Source organism: Balaenoptera musculus, chromosome 16 (genome assembly GCF_009873245.2).
Source record: "Balaenoptera musculus isolate JJ_BM4_2016_0621 chromosome 16, mBalMus1.pri.v3, whole genome shotgun sequence".
NCBI lineage: Eukaryota > Metazoa > Chordata > Mammalia > Artiodactyla > Balaenopteridae > Balaenoptera > Balaenoptera musculus.
In genome coordinates, this window is record NC_045800.1 from 47629276 (window position 1) to 47655879 (window position 26604).

The window sequence follows — 26604 nt, forward strand, 5'->3', positions numbered from 1 at the left end:
TTTTCTTTTCCTGAACTAGGAGTATATTGGAGACATTCTGCCCTTTTACCCCAAATATTTTATTGTATATTTCCTAAGAACGAGGACATTCTCTTACATTAGCACAGCATAGTTAATCAAAATTAGGAAATTGAACATTGATAAAATACTATTAGCTAATCCCTAGTCAATATTCTATCAATTATCCTAATTTTATCTTTTGTAGCTTTCCCTCCACCCAGTCTACAGTCCAATCCAGGATCAGACCTTGAATAGACTTGTCATGTATCCTTTACACTGGGACAGTTTCTCAACCTTGTATTTGTTCACCTTGATATTTTTAAAACATTGAAGCCAGTTACTTGGTAGAATATCTCTTTTGGGGGGTTTGTCCAGTGTTTCTTCATAACTAGATTCAGTTTATTCAGTTTGGTAGGAATCCCACTGAAGTGTATCTTTTTTTTTTTTTTTTTTTAAGGGGAGAAGAGGTGGTGTCAACCACGTCTGTTCTCTCTCTTTTTTTTTTTTTTTAATTATTTATTTATTTATTTATGGCTGTGTTGGGTCTTCGTTTCTGTGCGAGGGCTTTTTCCAGTTGCGGTGAGCGGGGACCACTCTTCATCGCGGTGCGCGGGCCTCTCACTATCGCGGCCTCTCTTGTTGCGGAGCACAGGCTCCAGACGCGCAGGCTCAGTAGTTGTGGCTCACGGGCCTAGTTGCTCTGCGGCATGTGGGATCTTCCCAGACCAGGGCTCGAACCCGTGTCCCCTGCATTGGCAGGCGGATTCTTAACCACCGCGCCACCAGGGAAGCCCCTGAAGTGTATCTTTTGAAGAGAAAAGTAGTACTGTAAAATTCGCATATAATATGTGTATATAACTTCAGTCAGCCCTTTGAATACACATTTCCTTCATATATGGGGACCACCTCTGTGGATTCAACCAACTGCAGATTGTCTAGTACTGTAGTATTTACTATTGAAAAAAATCTACAGTGTAAGGGAACCCGTGCAGTTCAAACCCATTTGTTTGAGAGTCAACTATACTAAAAATATCATTAATCTTAGTTCTCAATGTTGTCTTGTTTCTATTTTTTTTTTTAATATGAAAAGTATAATCTTGCTCAAGGTTTTCAGCTTTTAATTTTACTGTTTTGTTGATTATCAGGTCAAGTAATTATTGAGTTGACCATAAGAGTTGGAATGAGCTTATTTACTTAGTTAAATAGAACACTTTTTTAAAAAAAAATTAATTTATTAATTTATTTATTTTTGACTGTATTGGGTCTTCGTTTCTGTGTGAGGGCTTTCTCTAGTTGTGGCAAGCAGGAGCCACTCTTCATCGCAGTGCGCGGGCCTCTCACTATTGCGGACTCTCTTGTTGCGGAGCACAGGCTCCAGACGCGCAGGCTCAGTAGTTGTGGCTCATGGGCCTAGTTGCTCCGCGGCATGTGGGATCTTCCCAGACCAGGGCTCGAACCCGTGTCCCTGCATTAGCAGGCAGATTCTCAATCACTGCGCCACCAGGGAAGCCCCAAATAGAACACTTTTGACACCATCCCTTTTGATATGTTCAGGTCCAATGAATTAGAAATCTATGTTATGTGCCAAGCTTGGTACATCTTCTCATCAGATGAATGTTAATTATGCTTTTTTCACTCCCTGTCTTCTCAGGCATAATATCCCAGTTTTACAAAGTCCTTTGAAGTACCTTGCCTGTTGATATTCAAATCCTAAATTTAATTTTATTGACACTTTTCTTAGGGAGTGTTTTTATGTAAAATTTATTTTTTCAACAACACAAATAAAAAACCATCTGATCACTGACATTGAAGACAGTGGACTTTTATAAAACACAATCTTTATGTACTCCTTATAAAAGAAAAAAATGAGTATGACAGACATTTTGTTTTCTTTGTTGATTGGGGCATTCATTCACTGTATGATAATTGCGGTGGCATTTGGAGGCATCATTTTTTTCTTATGGGAAGTAATAACAAGTCATTAAGACCAGCAGCGTTTTTTTATTTGTTTGTTTCCTAACAGAGACCCTTTAGAAGGTGCAGTTCTTAAGAAATTTTTTTCTGGGGGCAGTGGTGGTGGGATGAATTGGGAGATTGGGATTGACATACATACACTAATATGTATAAAATAGATATCTAATAAGAACCTGCTGTAGAAAAAAAATAAAATAAAATTCAAAAAGAAAAAAGAAATTTTTTTATGAAAAATAATAGTGGCAGATTATTTGTTTCAGGTACTGAACAGTACAGTGAATACACAGGCTATGCCGAAACATACCGTTGGGCCCGGAGCCATGAAGATAGGAGTGAAAGGTGAGTTCATTTCTGACGTTAGCATCTCATGGTCAAAAGCTAAGGAATGTGGGTTTGACCCTGGTGCAGTCTGTCTTCCATCTATTCTTATTTCAGAAATATAATTTTACTCTTAAATTCAATAGTACAGTTTCATTAGTAGTTAAAACAGTATCACCATCTCCATATACCAAAGGGAACAACAGAGAAAAGCCAAATGTCTAAACCAAGCAGAAAGGCACAGCTCAGCTGCTAATTGTAAGCAGCCAGTGGAGGTTAACTTCCAAGGTCAAACTAATTAGAGCTTAAAGCCTTTAAACAGCTTATTTAGTTATCCTTAACCTTTTCTGTGAGATTAGGTTAAGTGGGGGAAACCTATGCTGGGACAATTTGCCTAATGCCACAAACAGTTGATAGCAGAACCTATGTTGAATATTGCTGCTGCAGCCTCCTAGTTCTTACTGAAATATATTTTTACACTTTGACATTTTTGCTTCCCCACTAAGTTGGTTTACCAGAGGTAAATTTTTACAGAAAATGTGTGTGGCCTATGTATGTGTGTTTCAATGCAAAAGAGCCATTGTGGCAGAAAGAATCAGCTATTGCCTGTGTAGCCATACAACCTTATCTTTGTAATATCTCAAGTCTAGTCCCTAGTCTCTTTCCCTGTTTTGGTTAAAATATGTGGTTGCAACAATTATCTATGTGAATGTTTAATTCCTGATAATTATTTACAGACTAACATGAAGGTTTCTGTGGGTATTCTTCAGTGTGAAAAGTTGACTGCCATATCAGTATATGCATGTTTATAAAGAGATGAAATATTTGGAATTTCACATTTCCAGAATCACCATCTCAGCCAGTTTTTCCTGTCTCCATGGGCAAATTGTTATCGTCTGCTTTGATTTCTTTGCCTTTTTAAAAATAGTTTTGCCCAGTCAGCAACTGAGCACAGTAGGGTAGAATTTTGTACTGAATTATTACACATTTTTTACAGAACTTGACTTCTTGGGATTCATTCTTGGACAATAAATGGTGATGTTACAAACTCATTGACTTAGAGCAGTTCTTTCAGAACAAAGGAGGAATGCGCTCTTGTTGAGATACAAATGCCATGTCTTTAGTATTGGAGGAAAACAAAGAACTAAATTCCTTTCGTTTGCCCCGGAAATCTTTCAACCTCGAAGACTCATTGTTAATGATGTGTCTGTTTATAATACGTACTATTTTTTCATTTTACTGTTTAATGCCTGGCAGTCCACATTATGTATGCCTTGGAATTTAAAAATAAAATGGTGTTTTTCTACCCTCCTGATTTGCTGAGATATATACCCACTGGTTTGTTTGTAATGTATTAACCCTGCCAAAGTCTCAGAAACCTGACCTTTGTGAGTACCTTTCCCCATTCCTCATTTCCCCCCATCTGTCCTGCCCCAGGGACGACTGGCAGCGGCGCGGCACTGAAATCGTTGCCATCGATGCCCTTCACTTCAGACGCTACCTCGACCAGTTTGTGCCTGAGAAAATCAGACGCGAGCTTAACAAGGCCAGTAACCTTATTTCTTAGTTCATCTGGCAGCTGTCATCTATTTACTGCCATTTTATTAATGCTGAAATTAATGCTTTCTGGTAATTCTTGCAGTGTCAGTACGTCTGCCCACAGCTCTCCTGATTTAATGGGTCTGTCAGCTTGTACAGGATGTACTTTCCATTTCGTAATTGTTTGATTACTGATGCCAGATAGACTGTTACTTGATATTAAGCCCCACACATGCATTTATCTCATCAAGTACATTTAGTTGCTTTGGAACATTATCATTGTAAAACCATATAGAAATGAATGAACCCTGAAAGTTTTTATCAAACCTGCCCAGTGACATTTTTCTCTACAAGGTGTGCTTATCAGGATTAAAACAGATAAACCATGAAAGTCGAGTCACTATTGTTCTAGTATAGGTAAGATTGACATGTAAATTATTTATTTATTTGGTAATTTGACATATTTATGATGGAATCTGTAGTTTTCTGTGCTACTTAGTTTTGTCTCCTATAGTCATTTTCTTTTTTTTTCATTGTGTTACAGAAATAGAAAAATGAGCCAGACCTATTGTTAGTTTAAAGTTTTACTACTGTTAACCATAGCAAATAAACTGTCATACAATAGTGTTCTAAGTCTATTCTCTAGATAGATAGGGCCTTACCAAAACAGTTGATGTCTTCTTTAGTTCCTCATATTACTCTCACAGCCAAGAAGACTGACGCAGTTCTGAAAACCATTGTTTAACTTCCATGAGTAGGATTTGGTCATGAAATTCATTATTAAGATAATGAGGTTGTGGTTTTGCATGACTACCCATGTGCCAATCCCTACACAGACTTCTGGGAATGACAGCAGACGAGGTGTATCATTGCAGGTGGACTGGGACTGCCCTTGGATTGGCATGTGTGGCGTTCAGTATATCATCTTCACATCTTTTCCCTGGGTCTTACCACAGGAATGGCCTCTCTATGGTGCTCTGCTTATCCCAGCTCAACCGCCTTGCCTCTCATATTGTTAGTAAAATAACCAAATAATCCAGAAAGACTTTAGTACACTTAAAAGTTAGTAGATATTTCAAATATAATTACATTTATTATCATATTCTAATGTACTAAGAATCTAATTTACTGTTAAATATGTTTTTTTAATATATAATTTATTAGGTTATTTTAATGTTTGAAGTTCTCAAAGGAATCTCATAAAAGTTTGAAGAGTAAATGCACTATTTTCCAAAGTTCAACTTACACACAGATTCCGTTTTTCTTTTAAGTAATTCCTCATAAAAGCTATCCAAAAAGACTATTCTTTGATATATCAACAGATATAATTTCTCTTTTACCTGATATTACTGAGGAATATCTTTTATTATATTAGGTACCTTTTAATTGTGAGCTTGCTTTCACTGTTCTAAACTCTTGCCTTAAAGCAGTTGTCTCCAAGCACATGATGTTTTTATTACATAGCATATCAAGTAGAATAAGATTTATATTTAGCTTTTCATCAGATGTGTATGTGAATTTGTCACATGGTCATTAATACTAGAAGACATTTATATAAGCAGTAGGTATGGGTTCCCCCCCAACCCCCGCCACCTGCCCACAATTCATATGTTGAAGCCCTTACCCCAGTAGGTCAGAATGTATAGAGATATGATTAAGTTAAAATGATGCCAGGGAGCGCCCTAATCCAATCTAACTAGTATCCTAATAGAAGAGGAGATTAGGGCATACAAAAAAAAATCAGGGGTGCATGCCCACGGGATAAAGATCCTGTGAGGGCACAGCATGAAGGTGACCATCTGCAAGCCAAGGAGAGAGGTCTCAAATGAAATCAAACATGCTGACACCTTGATCTTGAACTTCTAGTCTCCAAAACTGTGAGAAAATTAATGTCTATTATTTAAGTCACTCAGTCCATGATATTTTGTTATGGCAGAGAAATACATGAAAAGTTTGGAGAGAAGCATATGAAAAGGAAATGTATTTAACCATTATCATACATTAACACACATTTAAAGGCTCCCTTTTTTTTTAACATTTTGTAAAATTTATTTATTTATTTATTTCTGGCTGCGTTGGGTCTTTGTTGCTGCACGCGGGCTGTCTCTTAGTTGCAGCAAGCAGGGGCTACTCTTCGTTGCGGTGCGTGGGCTTCTCGTTGGCAGTGGCTTCTCTTGTTGCAGAGCATGGGCTATAGGCGCATGGGCTTCAGTAGTTGCGGCACATGGGCTCAGTAGTTGTGGCTTGCAGGCTCAGAGCTCAGGCTCAGTAGTTGTGGCGCACGAGCTTAGTTGCTCCGCAGCATGTGGGATCTTCCCAGACCAGGGCTCGAACCCGTGTCCCCTGCATTGGCAGGCAGATTCTTAACCACTGTGCCACTAGGGAAGTCTTAAAGGTTCCCTTTTTTTTCATGATAACATTTATATTCCCACAAATGCTTTCCTGGAGGAGCTAGATCATTCACTTTTAGAAATTATCTATAAATATGATCTTTTTAAAAGATAACCCTGGACATAAATAAATCTCTTTTTAAATTGCCCATGGCTAACTGATATTCTCTACATTTACTTGGATAGCACTAACCTTCAGTTTCCCATCCTCAAAGACACCAGAAATTTTAAAGATGTGAAGCCTTGGTATATGTGAATAGGTTAAGTTAGTTGTAAGTATTACCAACACTGAAAAACATTTATTTGTACAATATAGAGTCCTTATGAGACATACTTTATAGAAAAAGACTGAGTCTTTAAATAACCTGGCAATAGAAGTTTTATTTCATTCAAGTCATATTTTTTTTGTTGTTATCACCACATTTGGAAGGGGATTGTTATTAAATCAGAGCTTGATTAACACAACTGATCAATATTTGCTGCTGCTATTTCTTAGAAGCTCAACATTTGATCATTTATAATCTTTTCTTGAAGTCTGTGTTACTTTACTTTTCAGGAATATTAGTTCAAAATGTCTCATTTTTAATGAGCTTTCCCTTAAGTTTCTCAATGTATAGAATCAGGATAACCATAGAGAAACCTAATCTAATCTTTGATTTCACACATGAGAAATCTAAGGTCTGCATGGTGTTTTCATTTTATATTGCATCTTTTTTTTTTTTTTTTAAACATACATTATTTATTTATTTATTTATTATTTTTTATTTTTTGGCTGTGTTGGTTCTTCGTTTCTGTGTGAGGGCTTTCTCCAGTTGTGGCGAGCGGGGGCCACTCTTCATCGCGGTGCGTGGGCCTCTCACTGTTGCGGCCTCTCATTGCGGAGCACAGCTCCAGACGCGCAGGCTCAGTAGTTGTGGCACACGGGCTTAGTTGCTCCGCGGCATGTGGGATCTTCCCGGACCAGGGCTCGAACCCGTGTCCCCTGCATCGGCAGGCAGACTCTCAACCACTGCGCCACCAGGGAAGCCCTATATTGCATCTTTTAAAAAATTTTTTATTTGTTTATTTATACTTATTTTTTAAAATTTATCTTTGGCTGCGTTGGGTCTTTGTTGCTGCACGCGGGCTTTTCTGTAGTTGCGGTGAGCGGGGGCTACTCTTTGTTGCGGTGCGCGGGCTTCAGTAGTTGTGGCTCGTGGGCTCTAGAGCACAGGCTCAGTAGTTGTGCGTGGGCTTAGTTGCTCCGCGGCATGTGGGATCTTCCCGGACCAGGGTTTGAACCCGTGTCCCCCTGCATTAGCAGGTGGATTCTTAACCACTGTGCCACCAGGGAAGTCCCTATATTGCATCTTAAAAAGGCAAAATCAATTTACTAATGTTACAATTATTTTAAAGATAAAAAATCATCTATAATTTTACCTTTCAAATAATTGTTTTCATTTTTGTAGGTCTTTCCAAATGAATACTAATTTTCATATAAATGTGTGCAGAAGTTACCTATAATATTGTATTTATCTATTTAATTTATCCATAAATTGTAAGTATTTTTCATACTTTCTAATGATCTTCATGATAATGTTTTTTTAAATAAATTTGATCTTTTTTAATCTATCTATCTATTTTTGGCTGCACCACATGGCATGAGGGATCTTAGTACCCTGACCAGGGATTGAACCAGTGCCCCTTACAGGGGAAGCACAGAGTCTTAACCATTGGACTGACAGGAAAATCCCCATAATAATATGTGTAATGGCCATAAAATTGGTTGGATTGATATACTAGGACTTAGCTACTGTTTTTGAACTAAGAGGTGGTCCCAAGTTTTTCTCTATTATATATAATGTAGTAAACATCTTTGTACAGTTGTTATTTAATCAAATAAAAGAAATTTACAAAAGAAGAAATTTATAAAATTATTGTTACTGAATCTAAGTATAATTTTAAGACTCTTAATTAATATTATTTTATTCTCTTGCAAAAGATTCTTAAGGAACTTTTTATGTTATGTTTGTTTTTAAGAAATCACAGTATTCTAAAACATCAGAAAATCATTATCAATACCAACTATGTATTAGTTAGACGAGTATGGTAGATTGATTTCATATAAACAACTCTTTTTTAAAATTATTTATTTATTTTATTTTTGGCTGCCTTGGGTCTTTGTTGCTGCGCACAGGCTTTCTCTAGTTGCAGAGAGCAGGGGCTACTCTTCGTTGCCGTGCGTGGGCTTCCCATTGTGGTGGCTTCTCTTGTTGTGGAGCATGGGCTCTAGGCACACGGGCTTCAGTTGTTGTGGCACTTGGGCCCAGTAGTTGTGGCTCGCGGACTCTAGAGCACAGGCTCAGTAGTTGTGCACAGGCTTAGTTGCTCCACGGCATGTGGGATCTTCCTGGACCGGGGCTCGAACCCATGTCCCCTGCATTGGCAGGCGGATTCTTAACCACTGCGCCACCAGGGAAGTCATGAACAACTCTTTAGGACAAAAATTGTTAAATTATTAATTTAGCAAACAGTATAATGTATTTACATTATATAATGTCCTCCCTCCCTCCGCCCCCCCATCCCACCCAACTAGGCCATCATAGAGAAATGGTTGGTTCAAACAGAATAAAAGAATTTTGTAACAGTAGCCAAGATATGGAAGCAACCCAAGTGCCCTGCCCGTCAACAGACAAATGGATAATGTATACAATGAAATATTTCTCAGCCATAAAAAAGAATGAAATTCTGCCTTTTACAGCAAAGTGGATGGACCTAGAGAATATTATGCTTGGTGAAATAAGTTAGACAGAGAAAGACAAATACTATATATCACTTACATGTGGAATCTAAAAAATCATACAAACGAATGTATATGCAAAACAGAAACAGACTCACAGATACAGAAAACAAACTAGTGGTTACCAAAGGGGAGAGAGAAGGCAGGGAGGGGCATGTTAGGGGTATGGGATTAAGAGATACAAACTACTATGTATAAAATAGATAAGCATCAAGGATATATTGTATAGCACAGGGAGTTACAGCCATTATCTTGTAATAACTTTTAATTGAGTATATTCTGTAAAAATACTGAATCACTCTGCTGTACACCTGAAACTAATGTAATATTGTAAATCAATTATACTTCAATAAAAAAGAATTTTGTATTTAATCATCACAGTTATTCTTTATACCTAATTACTGTGTAAGTATTTTATATCATTTATCTGATTACCTTTTTTTTTTTAAACATCTTTATTGAAGTATAATTGCTTTACAATGGTGTGTTAGTTTCTGCTTTATAACAAAGTGAATCAGTTATACATATACATATGTTCCCATATCTCTTCCCTCTTGCATCTCCCTCCCTCCCACCCTCCCCATCCCACCCCTCTAGGTGGTCACAAAGCACCGAGTTGATGATCTCCCTGTGCTATGCGGCTGCTTCCCACTAGCTATCTATTTTACATTTGGTAGTGTATATATGTCCATGACACTCTCTCTGATTACCTTTTTAAAGTTTTATTTTACTTAATCAAAACACCAAATGCAGGTTAATTTCAGTTTTATAGGGTTTTTTTTTTGTTATGGTCATTTTTCAAGATAGATTTTTTTTTTAAAGTAAAATTGGTTAGATTTTGCTTCTAATAATCTAAATATTTCAAATTCTCTGTTGTTAGGCTTTAGTTTTACTAAGCTGTTTTTGCTCATTAAAGAAAAGTTAGCCCAGATATGTAGAGATAGCAGTGTGAAAGAAACTAAAACCATTCTGATGGTATCAAACAGAGATGACACAAACTAGGAGGCTAAGAAATCTTCCTCTTCATCTGGGCATATTTGGAGAATTTGACAGGAAAGCAAGTGGCAAAGTTATGTCTATTCTGACAGAAAGTCTGTTCACCCCCTTGTTGGCATAAAGGCAGAGACTGTATCTTTCAAGAACCTACTCAAAAAAATTGAGCTCTTTGATAGTTTTGACCTGAAAGAGATTTTCAAATGCTCCATGCATCTGATTATACAGGTAATTTGTGAGTTCTAGTGTAAGCTCTGTACCACAGTGTTGAGTAATGGTCTGGTACCAACTTATAATTAATATCTGTCAGGATTTACAGCCTAGGAGGGGGTGGAAGGAATAGCCTTGTTAATCCACCCAGACAGGTATAAAATACATTTTTATACCCTTGTAGCAACTTCAGAGAGCAATTTACAGTATTTCTGTATGTGGGTTTCATAGAAGCATCTTTCTTTATCCTTGGTTTTTCTCTGGGAACATTTGTCACACATCATTCTTTCTATTTTATTTACTATTATACATAAGCTATATTTTAGGCTTTGTTTGGTACTTGAGAAAGCCCAGGGGAGATTTGCTTTGCTATTATTTTAAACCTCTTAATACAGTCTGATAGTTTCAGAAAACTAAGAACCCTTTGGAGGCAGAAAGACCAGCTTGTCTGACAGCAAAGAAATAGAAATCAGAGACTCTGGGACCTTAAACTGCAGTCTTCTCATATACAAAATGAGCTGTTCATTTAATTAAAACTTAGCATCCTCAGGATATATTGTACTTTTCTCAGGTTACTGGCAAATTTTAAAATATTCTAGCTTAAAACAGAGCTGTGAAACTAGAGAATCTTGGAGCTGGAACGGATATTAAAGGTTATCTTGTAACCAGGTATAGGAATCCTTTTTATATATAGTTACTTGCTCATTTTATATATAGTTGTTTAAGCATTTCAGTGGCAGGAAGCACATTTAAAAGCTAATCACAGTTATTAATCTAAGTCCCAATAATTCAGAGAGAGTGGTGAGGAAGCATAATAGTAGTAACTCTTTACCTTAATGAAAAAAAAATGGTAATCAAAAGTTTTCAAATAAAAACAGTGTCTTAAATGCCTTTCTGTCCTTTAGTCCCTTGTGGTTTGTGATTGGGATTTCATTAGTTCTTAAAATATTTCTGATACTTTCCTTCATATTTGTTTGAATTGGAAAAAGAAACTGAGACCTGTAATGGTTTAAGGGCTTTGATTTGCCCAGCATCAAAGCAAATAAATAATAGAACTGATCATTTCTTACTCTCTTCCTTGTGTAATCCCAGGATTTTCTCTTTTTCCCCTCTACTTTGGCCCCTAGGAAAAAAAGAGGAGAGAGAGATAACATAAGCTTGATAATGGATACTGATCCTAGTACATCAGTCAGAAATACTGTTAGTGTCTAGTCATTCACGTGCTTTGATATTTCTTTCATCCTGCAGGCTTACTGTGGATTTCTTCGTCCTGGAGTTTCTTCAGAGAATCTTTCTGCAGTGGCCACAGGAAACTGGGGCTGTGGTGCCTTTGGTGGCGATGCTAGATTAAAAGGTGAGTGAATCAGTTGTTATAAGAAGGATAATAGTATTTTGACTAAGGAGAAGAGTTAGTCCTTCAAACCGTATTTCTAACCACAAAGATCTAAAAGAAGAGAAAAAGAATATTTGACACCATCCTTTTTTTTCTTATTGTATATGAAGGAATCCGTATTTTTATTTACTATTTACCTGCAGAGGTCACTTATCTCTTTGATCTATAAGACACAGTATTTAGTTGAATAAAGAGAGGGAAGAGGCAAAAATTACTACGAAGTTTCAAACCAAAGCACCCTTTCAAGCACGTTCCTTTACAGAAGTGATTTTTTATGGACAGAGCTATTTGATGACTGACTCGTTCATTCACCAAACTTACGGCATTCTGCCACTCTCTAGGCACTGTGGTAGGCTCTGAGAATACAAAGGTGAATAAGATGTAGTCCCTGCTTTGGAATTCACAGTCTAGCATATGAGAGAGAGGCATAGACAAATGCAGCACATAGTAATGAGTGCTTTAATAGAGGTACACAATGTGTGGGGAGACATAGCTTGGGAGAGCTGCATGAATGGCACAGATAAGGAGGCATTTGGGTACTCAAGAAGGATAAACATTTCTTGCCCTTTATTGTTTATAGTAGAAAAATCACAAACCTATCAACAAAGCTATTGGTCATTTACCATATTATGACGTTTGCTTTCCTCTCAGGAGTGTCAGTTATAGAGAATAGTATTATATTATTACTTAGGATGGTTACTATTCTTTGTCAACCCAGCTGGTGACATGAGCTGGGTGTGCTACAGTGCAGTCTTGACACTAACTCCCTGGAGTTAGTACAGACCCTCAGGTTAAGGGCACCCATCCTCCACAAGACTGCCCCTACTGCAGACTCTAGCTGCAAGTCTAAAGGGGTGGGGTGTCCCCCCCCGCCCACCTGCACCTCTTATCAGCTGGCTACCAGTCTTGGGAGTTTTCCACAACCAAGCCCTCTAATGTTTGATAATTCATTAGAATGACTCACCGAACCCAGGAAGGTGCTATTATAATTTTATTACAAAGGATACTCATAGGGTTTATGTATTTCAGCCTGTTGAGTTGTTGTCACATGGAGTTATGTTTTATGTGTTTACACTTTTGTGGCATGCTTAGAAAAATCTTCTCTATTCCTTTATTCTAAAGGCTTTCACCCATATTTTCTTCATATTCAAAAACAAAAACCGCATGTTGTCAGTTTTGGTGTTTTGAATGTCTATAGAAGAAGGAATTTCTGGGTTTTATTTTATGAAATTCTTTATCATCCTGAATTTGTTTGAGGAAACCTTTTTTTCACTCTGGGCTTATTGATCTTATGACAGACACTTTTTTCTGTTTTTCTCTTAAGTAAAATAAATGAGTAGATTCATATCATCAATCCAGAAACCAGGTCTGCCATAAGCCTTGGTCATTTGTGATGGACAATTTGGGAAGCTTTATAAATGTGTTCATTTTGTTTCTTTTCTTCATGGCATAAAAGCCTTTCTCTCAGACTGCGGCTTTGCTTGCTCTGGTGACTATTAAGGGTAGTATTCCAAGATTCTCATTGTGTAATTTTCTCAATTATCGAGATTATTTTTCTGTTGTGAGCATATATTGTTTTGTTGTTTTTTTCCAGCTTTACTGAAATATAATTACATGCAGAACTATATAATTTTAAGGTGTACAACATAATGATTTGACTTACATACATCATGAAATGAATATCAAGTAGGTTTAGTGAACATCTATCATCTCATATAGATACAACATTAAAGAAGCAGAAAAAAAACTGTTTTCCTTGTGATGAGAATTCTCAGGCTTTACTCCCTTAGCAACTTTCATTTATAATGTACAGCAGTGTTAATTACCTTTATCATGTTGTGCATTACATTCCTAGTACTTATTTATCTTATAACTGGAGGTTTGTACCTTTTGACTACCTTCATCTAATTCCCTTTCCCCCAACCTCCTGCCTCTGGTAGCCAGAAATCTGATCATATTTTCCTATGAGTTTGTTTGTTTTTGAAGTATAATTGACCTACTTATACTACATTAGCTCCTGGTATACAACATAGTGATTCTATATTTCTATATATTTCAAAATGATCTCCATGATAAGTCTAGTTGTCTTCTGTCACCATGCAAAGATCTTATGTAATTACTGACTGTATTCCCGACACTGTACATTTCATACCCATAACTCATTTATTTTGCAACTGGGAGTTTATACCTCTTCCCCCTCACCTATTTCTCTCCTCCTCCCTACCCCCTCCCTTCTGGCCGCCACCTGTTTGTTCTCTGTATCTGTTACTCTGTTTCTGTTTGGTTATGTTTGTTCATTTATTTTGTTTTGTTTTTAGATTGCACCCATAAGTGAAATCATACAGTATTTGTCTTTCTATTCCACTTAGCATAATACCCTCTAGGTCCACCCATGTTGTTGCAAATGGCAAGATTTCATTCTTTTTTATGGCCAAGTAGTATTTCATTGTATATATACACCACATCTTTATCCATTTATCTATTGATGGGCACTTAGATTGCTTCCATATCTTGCTATTGTAAATAATGCTGCAATGAACATAGGGGTACATATATCTTTCCTAATTAGTGTTTTCATTTTCTTCAGATAAATACCCAGAAGTGGAGTTGCTGGATTGTATGGTAGTTCTAGTTTTAATTTTTTGAGGAACCTTCATACTATATTCCATATATATTCTCAGCAGCAGTACACGAGGGTTCGCTTTTCTCCACATCCTCACCAACACTTATTTGTTGTCTTTTGATAATAGCCATTCTGAAAGGTGTGAGGTGCAATTTCATTGTGGTTTTGACTTGCATTTCCCTGATGATTAGTGATGTTGAGCATATTTTCATGTGCCTCTTGGCCATCTGTATGTCTTCTTTGGAAAAATGTCTATCTAGGTCCTCTGGCTAGTTTTTAATCTGGTTGTTTGTTTTTCTGGCATTGAGATGTATGAGTTCTTTGTATATTTTGGATATTAACCCCTTTCTGGATATATCATTTGCAAATATCTTGTCCCATTCAGTAGGTGGCCCTTTTCGTTTTGTTGGTTTCCTTCACTGTGCAAAAGCTTTTTGTTTGCTGTAGTCCCATTTGTTGATTTTTGCTTCTGTTTTCATTGTCTCAGGAGACATATCCAAAAAATATTGCTAAGACTTATGTCAAAGAGCATACTGCCTATGTTTTCTTCTAGAAGTTTCATGGTTTTAGGTGTTACTTTTAATCCATTTTGAATTTATTTTTGTATATGGTATGTGAAAGTGGTCCAGTTTAATTCTTTTGCATGTAGCTGTCCAGTTTTCCCAACATCATTTATTGAAGAGGCTGTCTTTTCCCCATTGTGTATTCTTGCCTCCTTTGTTATAGATTAATTGCCCATATAAATATGGGTTCATTTCTGGGCTCTCTATTCAGTTCCATTGATCTGTGTGTGTGTGTTTTTGTTCCAGTACCATGCTGTATTGACTACTGTAGCTTTGTAGTAGATTTGAAATCAGGGAGTGTGATTTGTCCAGCTTTGTTATTCTTTGTCAAGAATTGCTTTGGCTATTCAGGGTCTTCTGTGTTTCCATACAAATTTTAGAATTATTTTATTTCTGTGAAAAATGCCATTGATATTTTGATAGAGATTGCATCAAATCTGTTACTGTTTTTGTAATTTTTAAAAATCTTATTAAAAATGTTCTCAACAACATGGATGACCTTGAAAGAATGATGCTAAGTGAGACAGACAGATACCATATGATCTCACTTATATGTGGAACCTTAAAAAAAAAAAAAGAGCTCATAGATACACAGAACAGATCAGTGGTTACCAGAGGTATAGGATGGAGAGTGCACAAAATGGGTGAAAGAGGTCAAAAGGTACAGACTTCCAGTTATAAAATGAATAAATCGTGGGGATGTAATGTACAGCATGGTGACTATAGTTAATAATACTGTATTGTATATTTGAAAGTTGCTAAGAGAGTAAATCTTGCAAGTTCTCATCACAAAAAAATATGTAGCTATGTGTGGTGGTGGATGTTAACTAGATTTATTGTGGTGATCATTTTGCAATATATACAAATATCTAATCATTATGTTGTACACCTGAAATGAATATAATGCTATATGTCAATTATATTCCGATTGTATAAAAAAAAAAGAGTCAGCCGTCGGAACTGTATAAACCCCTGTTTTATAAGCCCACTTTCTCATTAGCCACATAAGCAGACATGAGCAAGGGAGCATTTAAATCCTAGATTAATTTCCAAGAGAAGACAGCATTAAGAAAGAGATGTTCGCTGATGAACCAACATTAGGGAGGCAGAGCAGGTGCACAGAGAAGAATCAGAAGCTATGGTACAGTTCAAAGTATTGATAGATTAAATAAAGTTGGTAAACAAAAACCCTTTGAGAGCAGATAAAGACAGGGCCAATATTAACTTCTCTGAACTGGCCATCTTTATCTGTCCCTAGGTCTTAGTAATGTTTCATGAAGACTCATCTGAACCATCAGATGCTATCCCTACCCTATAAGAAAGAAGGGAGGAAGGATAGTTAAAACAAGCAAACAAAAAACTTCATGGAGGGAGAACATGGGCATGTATGAACCCTTAAACTTACATTTCTTTTATTAGAAATAAGGCTAAATATTTTTTTAACATGCTTGTTGCCTAACTGTGCATGAGTTTTTCAATTTGTAACAATTTAATTTTGAACGGCTTTCATTGTACGTTATGCTAACAACTAGTAAGAGAATATTTTTCATATATTCATTCATTCAACAGACATTGATTAACAGCTTTCTGCCCCAGGCAGCCAATGGCCCTATGAGCCAGAGGGTAGGAAAGAAGGGACATAGGGAAGAGGGGCTTGATACCTGTCCTTCAGCAGCAGCCAGTTACCTCCTGCAGGCTTGTGGAACCAAAGGGGCTCTCTCTGTCCTCCTGCCTGGCCCCTCATCTTTCTGAGGACCCTCTGGAGGCCCGTGGAAAAGAGCTTTTGAGTGAATGTGAATTCTCCTTTCTGGGCTCATAGCTATTCCAAAGTGACACTACCCCCACCTCCAGTTCACACTTGGCTTTCAAAATTTTACTCTCACCCATTTCTGTGGTAGCTACCTCTTTCTCCTGTGTTCTTTCAAGATAATAGTTCATGTGTTTTGTCTCTTCTTGGTAGAGCTTGTTGTACTTTGGTTGCCCTGAAAACTCAGCTCTCTGGTAGACTCAGGAAAAGTTATAATTCTGTAGATTACTTGGCCTTTTCTCATTGTTAGAGTAGAAGCACTGTTTTTTGCTTTTTCTGTTTGTTTTTTGCAGCATTATTTATCCCATCTCAGTAGAGACTGTTGAGTGGGCTCCTTCTCCCTAAGTGTACCACCAGGCACCCATGAGCTTTTTAGGAGATAACTTGAAACCATTTCTAAATGGTTTTTAAAGCAAATTATGTTTGTTTCATCTCTTATTTCTAATTTTATTGCATTGTAATCAAAGAGTATAGATAATATTATCTCTACTTTTTAGAGTTTTTTGAGCTTTTACTTGTGGCCTAACATAATTAATTGTTGTATATATTATGTTGGCACTTGAAAAGGTGTCTCTGAAGGGTATAGAATTTATACTTTGTCTGTTAGATTCTATACCTATTAGATCAGACCCTGTATTTCTCTAGTTTTGTCTGCCTGCTTTCCGAAGGAATCAAGTGGTGCTCTAAAGTTCTTTCTATTGTGTTTTTGTCAGTTTCTCATTGCACATCCTCGGTGTTTATTTTTTGTACCTCTCCATACTGTGTTATCTGACTTGTGAAAGATTATGCCATTGCTAGTTTACCATAATTTGAAGCTATCTTGATGCAGTCCTGTGCATTGTCTTTTCTATCCCCATTCCCTACCTTCACTACCTAAAAGTGACTTGCAAATAAAATAAGCTTAATGAATTTCTATTTGACAAATAGAAATTTCAGCTCCACCGCTTTCTGGCTCTGTGACCTTAGACGGGTTAATTAATCTTTTGGTGCCTTTATTTCCTGATTTTCAAAATGGAAATAATACTAACATTTATTCAGTTTTTGTAAGGATTAAGTGAGTTAATCCTTGTGAATCTTGAGTTTGTCCTTTAAAAAAAGCTGCTAGAACGTTCAGCATGCTACAGTATAGAGCTCAGTGTTAGCAGTTGTTACTAATGTTACATGCTAATGGCCTCAGACCATACCTGTGGTATAAAGTATCCATGGTTTTACTCATTTTTTGTTTGGTTCATTTGTTATAAGAGGACACTGTGAATTGTTTTTTGACATTATTCATATTTATTTGAAGAATTTTCACAGCTTAACATTGATGCCAAAAAGAAAATTAAAACCAAGCTCCCTGCAGGTTAATTTAAGTGATTATTTTGGCACCTAGTTGTGCTTGAAGTTAGAATTTGATGGTTTTATATCATACTTGGAGTCAGTCCATACACCCTATTAGATTTGTGATTTATTCTCATCTAACTTGTGATACAGGAGAGTTCACTTAAATTGTGAGACATAATTGTCTAGATTTGCAAAGATCTTGGGGATGGAGTGAGGTATGAAGACAGTTCTGTTTAAAATGATCTTTTGTTAGTGATTACTGATGTATTTAAGGTCAAGATTAATTTAAATTTCTGAAAATTTCCTTTGTGTATTTATAGTCTAATATCCAATGCAAGGAGAAAAATTATAACAGATTATGGAATTATACTCTGAAAGAGTCTTCAGGGATCATCTGATTCAACTTCTTCATTGCACAGATGGGGAAAATGCAGGCAAGAGAGTTAAGTGACTTGGCCAAAGTCATAGAGCTTAGCTAGCTAGCGGAAGGGCAAGGCCTGAGCTCAGGTCTTCAGTCTCCAGTTCCAGCTTTTATTACCATGTGTACCCAAACAGAAATGGATGTGAAATCAAGAATGTAATGTGAACTGGTTCTCTTATTAGGATCCAGCCTCTTTTTGGTAGATCTGTCAAGCTTAGCTCCAGGAGCCTATCCACAGGGACAAAATGGCCTGTGAAGCATTTAAAACATAAACTCTATAGGGAGATACATTTTAAATGTTTTTACTAATATTTTATTTCATAAATGGCAAATGACCAGTGATCTAGTATTTCTGTATGTAAGGAGGAAGTAGGACTAAAAGGACTTTTCTTTGGGTCTGTCTCTCCTCTCTGTCTCTTAAATAGGAAATACTTAAAGCCAAATTTCATTCAAACCAAAAGATAAAAAAATGATACCTCTTGGTAGAAGAAGATGACGATTCATTGGTTTCCCTTTTTATATGTAGTTTAGGTTAATTAGGAACCTTTTAAAATTGAGTGCACTGAAGCTTTAATGTATGTATAAGTTGGTTGAGCGGTTTTAATTAAAACGTATCTCTATTTTGAGATAATTACTTTCAACACTTCAAGATTAATGAGGCCTAGTCATGGTACCTCACATGTTGGGGATACTCAATAAATATTAGTTTGGAAATTAGGAAATACTTTGGTATTTTAGAATCTCACATGTATTCTAATGTCTTAGATTGTTTCCCAAATTTGGGGATACTCAGCTATATCAAATTTACTAGTTCATCTTAAAAATATTTTTCCTTCCTACATAACTTTTAAAACTTTTTATTTGAAAATAATTTCAAACTTACAAAAAGTTACAAAAAGTTAAACAACTCTGTGTATGTTTATGTACATATATGCTTGTGTATTATATACAATTTTTTTCTGAACGATTTGAGCTTAAGTTACATACATTATACCCCCTTTCCTAAATACTTCAGTGTGTTTTTCCTATTCTCTTATATAAACACATTAGTTATAAATTCATAAATGTACATTGATATAATATTTGTATCTTCTCATCTATGTTGCAGTTTAATAAGGTGCCCTAATCAAACCCGCTGTAGCCATTTTGCCCTCCAATACAGGGTCCAGGGTCAGGTATTGCATTTAATGTTTTTGAGCCTCCTTTTGAATCTGGAGTATTTCCACAGCCTTTCTTTGTCTTTATGACATTGACATGTTTGAAGAATACAACATTCCTTGAGTTTATCTGCTGTTTCCTCATAATTAGGGTTATATTATGCATTCTTGATCAGAGCAGTATGTAGGTGATAGTGTCTGGAGGCACTTAGTAGTCATCTGACCCCATTAGTAATGTTAATTTTGATCACCCAGTCAAGGTGCTATCTGATTTTTCCACTGTTGCAGAGTTTTTTTGCTCTCTTGTAGTTAATAAGTAGTCTGTAGGAAGACACTTTGAGACAAAATTTCCCTTAGGTTTAGCATCCTTTATTGATCTTTGCCTGATCCAGTCTTTACCGTGATGGTTGCAAAAAGAGGATTATCTCGTTCTAGCACTCCCTCCCGATTTAACCAGTTAGTCTTTGGCTTTCTCCTGTGAGTAAAAGCCCTTCTTTCTCTCTATTTATTATATATTATCGTTGTGAACTCAGGAATTTATATTTTTTCAGTGATTTGTAATTTATTACTGTACATAATATTTTGGTGCTTAGCTTGTCCAGATTTGGCTTAGTAGGAGCTCCTTCAAACTGGCTCCTATATCCTTGTGACAAGCAATCCATCAATTTTCCCATTTTTGAGCACTTCTTCACTTTCTGGTGTAATAAAACATTCTGGGTTCATCTTGTACCTGTCCTGTTCTAACCATGGAATCAGGTATTCCCGGAGGAATACAGCTCCGTTTAGGTGGAATGGTATTAGAGACCAAGATCTGGGCACTACATGTGCTCATTGCTACTAAGATGTCTTCTTTTTGGCCCTTTCAGTGGACAAAACTAAGAAATGCACATACATACACACACACACACACACTCTCTCTCTCTCTCTGTCTCTCACTCATACACACACACACAAATGTACATATTTTAGAAGTCATGAGTACATACCAGTGCCTTCCATTTCAATCTGTCAGTCACCACAGAGTTCTTTTTTGTCTTTTCCCATTCCGTGTTTGTTTGTTCCCTCTTCCATACTGAGAACCTACAGCTCCCAGCAACATCAACAAATTAACTCATTTGTTCAATCCTGAAATATATTTTAAAGTAGTTTCAGAATTGCTTCACCTGTACTACTATGGTAAGCAAATCTAGTAAAAAGAGTCCGGGAATTGTTTGCAATTCTTTCCTCCTTGCCCAAGACTGAAGGCATATTAGTAAAATATTGTGTTCATAAGTTACTTGGATTAGTTCTTACTTCATCCTTTCCTTTTTCCTTTCCCTGTAGTGCTATTCTTTTGAAATAAAATTAGGCTCAATTGTTTTAGTTTGCTTTCAGTTATAGGTTCCTCCCCATTCCCATTCTTATTGTTTTAATTTTGTTTTGAATATGTAGAATATTAACATGCTCTCAAAAATCAAAACTATATTTATCCTCCATAGTGTTTTAGTTTGATTCCCACCTCCCCTTTTATGAAGGAAAAGATATGTTACTAGCAAAAGGGCATTTATTGTACCTTTGTTCATTTTTGTTATTTAAAGTAAATTTTGTCGGGCTTCCCTGGCACAGTGGTTAAGCATCTGCCTGCCAACGCAGGGGACACGGGTTGGAGCCTGGGTACAGAAAGATCCCACATGCCGTGGAGCAACTAAGCCCGTGCGCCACAACTACTGAGCCCGCACGCCTAGAGCCCCTGCTCCACAACAAGAGAAGCCACCTCAGTGAGAAGCCTGCACATTGCAACAAAGAGTAGCGCCCACTCTCTGCAACTAGAGAAAAGCCTACGCGTAGTGACGAAGACCCAATGCAGCCAAAAATACATAAAATAAATTTATTTAAAAAAATAATTAAAAAAAATTTTGTCTATTGAGATTAAGATTATAAAGGAATTTAACTTTTGGAATTATACTCCAGGCTGAGTGATTTGTAACTCTGATTTGTGGGGACAGTGGTTCTCAATGATTTTCCTATTCCAGTACACCAGAGTTACTGTCCAATGTTTTCAGTAACGTTCAATCCATGCTGTAGTGATTGGGTGGAGGTGAGAGTGCAGGAGGGATACAGGTGTCTTCTCTAACCCATTTTTGAGAATGCTTGCTTGCTGTAGGGTTAATGAGAACAGTAGAACCTCCCAAGTATATTGGTCGCGGAAAATCACAGAGAGAGACTCCTTTGACAGAAAAGAAACAATGACTGTGTTTAAGATAAAATAATTAAATCAAGCAAGCAAACACAAAAATTTTAGTTCCAGATTAATGTAAGTGAAAAAATACCACTTCAGTGCCTTAACTGTGCTGCCTCAGATGCACCTTCCTTTGTTTTCCCACAGAGGTGCTTACTTACGTGGGAATTCTGTGCCTTGATGATATTCTCAGCAGCATGTCTGGAAAGTCACACAACTAGATGATTTATATTCATCCTGTATTTGCCATTGCTAATAATGTGTATATTAGGTTTATAAATCTTTAATCCAGGATAAAGCTATGACAGAGCAGCTATAATTTACCTGGTTGAAAGAACAGAAGGTATCTTGATGTGAAGTGTCATAATATAGTTGTGTTTCTTCTCTTTGCTACAGCCTTAATACAGATACTGGCAGCTGCTGTAGCTGAGCGCGATGTGGTTTATTTCACCTTTGGGGACTCAGAATTGATGAGAGACATTTACAGCATGCACACGTTCCTTACTGAAAGGAAACTGACTGTTGGTAAGTAGGGGATAGTCTTGACACTTGGTATCTAGATGGATTGTACACCATTCAGGAGGAGCACTTGCTAAATCTGGATAGATCATAGTGGATAAGAAAAAATGGAAGTGTGACTTTGATGGGGGGACAAGGTCTTAGAGGGGCAACACTTGCAGAATCTTTTTTTCTGGCAAACTTTCATCCTCAGTCTTGAATGAGTATGTCAGCTTATTAATTTAAGGCCGAGAAGTTGGAGTTAGTGTCCATTTTATACTTTCGTGTGTATAGAAAACTGAAAGACGGAAGGTATTGGCGGGTAAGTTAAAACCTAAGCGGCCTCACTCTGAGTCATGTTTATCACACATGCCAGCATCCTCCATCTACTGTTTCAGCTGGACCTGAAAGGCCTTGCTATCATGGGAGCTAAATGTAAAATTAGAGTTCCCACGAACTCCCAAAACAATGCATGGATGATGTACCATGTATAGCCTGCTGTAATTATGAGCTAATAAGTAGTTTCTTTAAGGTATTCTAAAAAATTTTAACTTTATGTCAGGAAAGCCTTCCAGGCTTTTTTTTAAAATAAAGCCTTCGTGCTCTATTTTCAAAAGCCAAATGTGAGCATATATTATTTAGATTAAGATAAAACTGAAGTGTTCTGTAGTAGTTTTATCCATCTACATACCTTAATGTGCAAATTGGTCTGGCTTTCTACTCTTCAGGAGAAGTATATAAGCTGTTGCTACGATATTACAATGAAGAATGTAGAAACTGTTCCACCCCTGGACCAGACATCAAGCTTTATCCATTCATATACCATGCTGTTGAGTCTTGTGTGGAGACCACCAACCAGCCAGGACAAAGGACTGGGGCCTGAGGATCCAAGTGAATAGAACCTCCTTCCACCTCTCATGAGAAACATCCTTTCTGAATTGTCAGGTGTAACATATGAACTGACTTAATATAAATGTGTATATAATCCACATTTGTAGGCAAGGATGCAGTCCCTTCCACAAACATAGACATATTTTGTTTCCATTTTTTTCTATTTCAGTCTTCATTCTTTGATTTTTCTTTCTTTTGCCCATCAGATTTCTTGTGAAATTTCATGAAAGTTTGTGCTCAGCCTGTCAGGTCTCTTTTTTGATGCCTGTATATTATACAAATTGCCTCTGCAGCTAGCAGATGCCAGGGAAGAAGGTGAAATCCTAGAATCTGTTTAACTAACTGGGTCTGCTAAAGATCTCCCTGTGAGCCTTTCACCCCCTAATCTTGTTATGATTGCATTGTTGGAGTTTTTGATTTTTGAAAATTAAGAGTTGGGGGTTTTTTTCATACATGTTACATAATGCAGGTCCCCTAGGTTAAAAGTTTTGTATTTAAGGCAGAATAATTTCCAGAAAGTTATTTAGCGACATCACCTTTGTCTGTAATGGTTTGTCTGTCCTTTTTCCCCGATCAATTTTTATTGATACTGTTTTTGGAAACTGACCGAAATGGAAGGAAATGTAGAATAAAAGAGAGTTTCCCAAATGGTGTTTAAAAAACAAACAGATTCAAGAGCCTTGAAGGATCTTTTGTTTCTTGGGTTGTTTTTTTTTTTTTCTTTCTTTTTGAATTAGGATTATTGTTTGTTCCTTGGTGCTTGAGGCATATTCATATAACCAAAGGTTAGAAACTGGGAACTTCATGGTGATCTGTACATAGTGAAGTTTCTCTGGTACTCAAAGGTTATATAGTTAGTTAATAAATTTTCATTAACAAATCATTTGTCAAACTCCCATATCATCTATATTTCATATATATAAAAAAAATATGTTCTTTAAGTGTGTCTACAGGCAAGCACATAAAATCTAAATAAAACTGGAATTGTGGAAATGATTAGGTTTAGGCTTTATTAGGGGCTCTGTTTAAAATCCTTTATTTACAATTGTGTCCATTTAAAATGGGCAACAAACATAAATAATAGTGTCTCTCAGAAGTTAAAGCCAATGTCAAGTCTGTGTTAACTGAGAGTAGAGTTTAATCACAAAAGCACTTATTTATATTTCTAAAGTAATTCTAAACCATACTGTTGAAGTTCTAGTTTATAGTCAACTGTCAGGGAAAGCTATTGGTGGTCAAATCCTATTAATAAGGAGTTTAAGTAGATGGTCCAAACACCTGGTATCAATATTGGCAGGGAAAAAATGGGGCCTTGGCCAGCATCTGTAACTCTTTTTGTTTATATAGAGATTGAGAGGTTAGTGGAATTTGGCACCTGAAGGCAGCCACTTGTCACTGATGAAGTTTTTTAAGATTCTTCATCATCTCTGAGTCCAAGGTGTCTGGCTTTATTTCTACTGGTACTAAAGTCTTCTCTTTCCTTTCCAACCCATTCCATGCTTTGGTTAAGCATTCATGGTATATTTCATTTCTTTTTATCTCTCTCTATATTCTTTCCCTCTTATCTAGCCCTAAGACTAAGTAAACAGTTCTTTAAAATGTTGCATGAACAGTTTAGGAGGTTCATGTGGTAGAGAAATCATTGAGTCCAGGTAAGAAGACCCCCTCCAGCCTAATATTACAGAATATAGAATCTAAGACTCAGCTCTTAGTACTGAACAGGTTGGTGACCAGGCCATCTTCCTGACTGCCTTTCTTCTGTTGAGGGGTTTTCAAGAATAAAAACCTGCCTACTTCTTTGTCCCAGTACGTTCGTGAATTGGGACGGTTTAATCATGTGGAATGCATAGAGAGAACTAATGTCCGTTTTTTGAGGTGGGGAGGGTGGTGGAGAGAACATGATTACTTTGTTCCTAAAGGCCCTCTGTAAAAAGAGGGACAAAATCAGACATCGAACTAACATTTGTATCTATTTTAAGACATTTAACAGCACCTTTTTGTTCTCTTTCATTTACGGTTTCTTTTATTACATGTTGTTTACCCTTCCCTTCTTTAATCTACTGAGGCATGAAAGGATATTTTCAGTTTAGAATTCTTAGGTTTTTAATATAACTCACTTGCTTTTCACTTTCTATCTAGCTCACTCAAATGTACAATAACAGTTTAAGGAAACAATGTGGAGTAATGGAAAGGGCATGAGATTTAAAATCAGACCAGCTGGGTTCAAATGCTAACTGTATCCCCAGCTAACATTTTAACCTTCTTTGGATAAACTGAATTGCTGAACCTTACTTAACTCATTTAGAAAATGGGTTATTAGCACCTACCAAGAAATACTGTATATAAAGCAATGAACATAGGGTCTGGCACTTAGTTGGTCCTTAATAAATGCCAACTATTTTAGTTGACCAGAAACATGTATGTGGCACCTACTGTATATTAGGGACTGTGCTCATTGCTTTATATATTTTAGCCCGTTTTACCCATCTGGGCTAACAGATGCCCAGACGTTAGGGAATACCATCTCAACTTCCAGGAGTTCATTATGAAAGGAGACTTACTTTGTAATCTGATAGAGCAAAGGTTCTGACACTCTTGTTCTCTACCAAGTTCGTAGTACAGCTTATTCTTCATCATGAATAACTAGTTATCACTGGGGTATATTAAATGGTCTCTGAGAGACTTACCTCTTTTCTTCCTGGTTGAAGTGACACTAAAGGCAAGCAGATAGGTATTTGAAAGCGAGATTGAAAAGAAGATCTAACCAAGCTACAGGATTGCTATGTCAGGTACTTAACCAATAATATATTGCTTTGGAAACCAAGCGTTAAGTTGCCCCACTCCAAGAATATGACGGAACAAAGAATTCACTGCATTATATTCTTTAACACTTCAACAGGAAGAGAAGCAATTGCATAGATTGTCACCTGTTTTCTTCTGTCTTCTCCAATCCATGTGGCTGCATATTCATGGCTTTTTTCTGATGTAAGGAAGAAGTGCATCCTAGGATGTCTGCTTTAAAGACAAACAAAGGTTAAGAAGGTGTGTCCTTCCTCCTCTCAACCCTGTGGATCTGCCCCAGTCCTTTTTCTGGAGGGAAGGGAAAGACCAGCCATTCCTGGAACTTGAGCTCAGAATATTTAATCCTGTCCTTTGGGGGCTGGAAGTGGGTCCTAATTTGATACTTATTAGAACAAACTGCCAGAATCCACTGACCCACTGCTGTTCTCTGTGCTCACTGGAGTCCCCTTAGTCCCTCCTCACCGGAGTCACACGGATCTACTGAGCCTTTAGAGTGGAAGGTTTCCCAAAGAAGACGACCAAAACTGACCAAAACTGTTCATCTGGTAACTGGTTTTATTTTTCCTGACTGTTTATTTTAAATGTAGGGCTAACAGGTCATGATGATTTTGAACCTGGGGATAAGGAGAGATCTGTGCTAATGTTTACATGATTTTTCTAGGAAGAGAATAAAGAAATTTTGATCCCCTTGGTACCACCTAA

At 36.9% G+C, this 26604-nt stretch overlaps 1 protein-coding gene across 4 annotated transcripts in view; it reads left to right on the forward strand.

The window, feature by feature from the left end:
• PARG (poly(ADP-ribose) glycohydrolase) overlaps positions 1-26604 on the forward strand; it is a 113680-nt gene extending 87076 nt beyond the window's left edge. For all 4 annotated transcript variants that reach the window (XM_036827984.1, XM_036827982.1, XM_036827985.1 and 1 more), the window contains 5 exons: positions 2235-2313; positions 3730-3838; positions 11452-11557; positions 22108-22236; positions 22938-26604. In XM_036827984.1, the coding sequence (XP_036683879.1) occupies positions 2235-2313; positions 3730-3838; positions 11452-11557; positions 22108-22236; positions 22938-23092 (578 nt within the window). In that variant the 3' untranslated portion in view covers positions 23093-26604. The remainder of the gene's footprint in view (positions 1-2234; positions 2314-3729; positions 3839-11451; positions 11558-22107; positions 22237-22937) is intronic.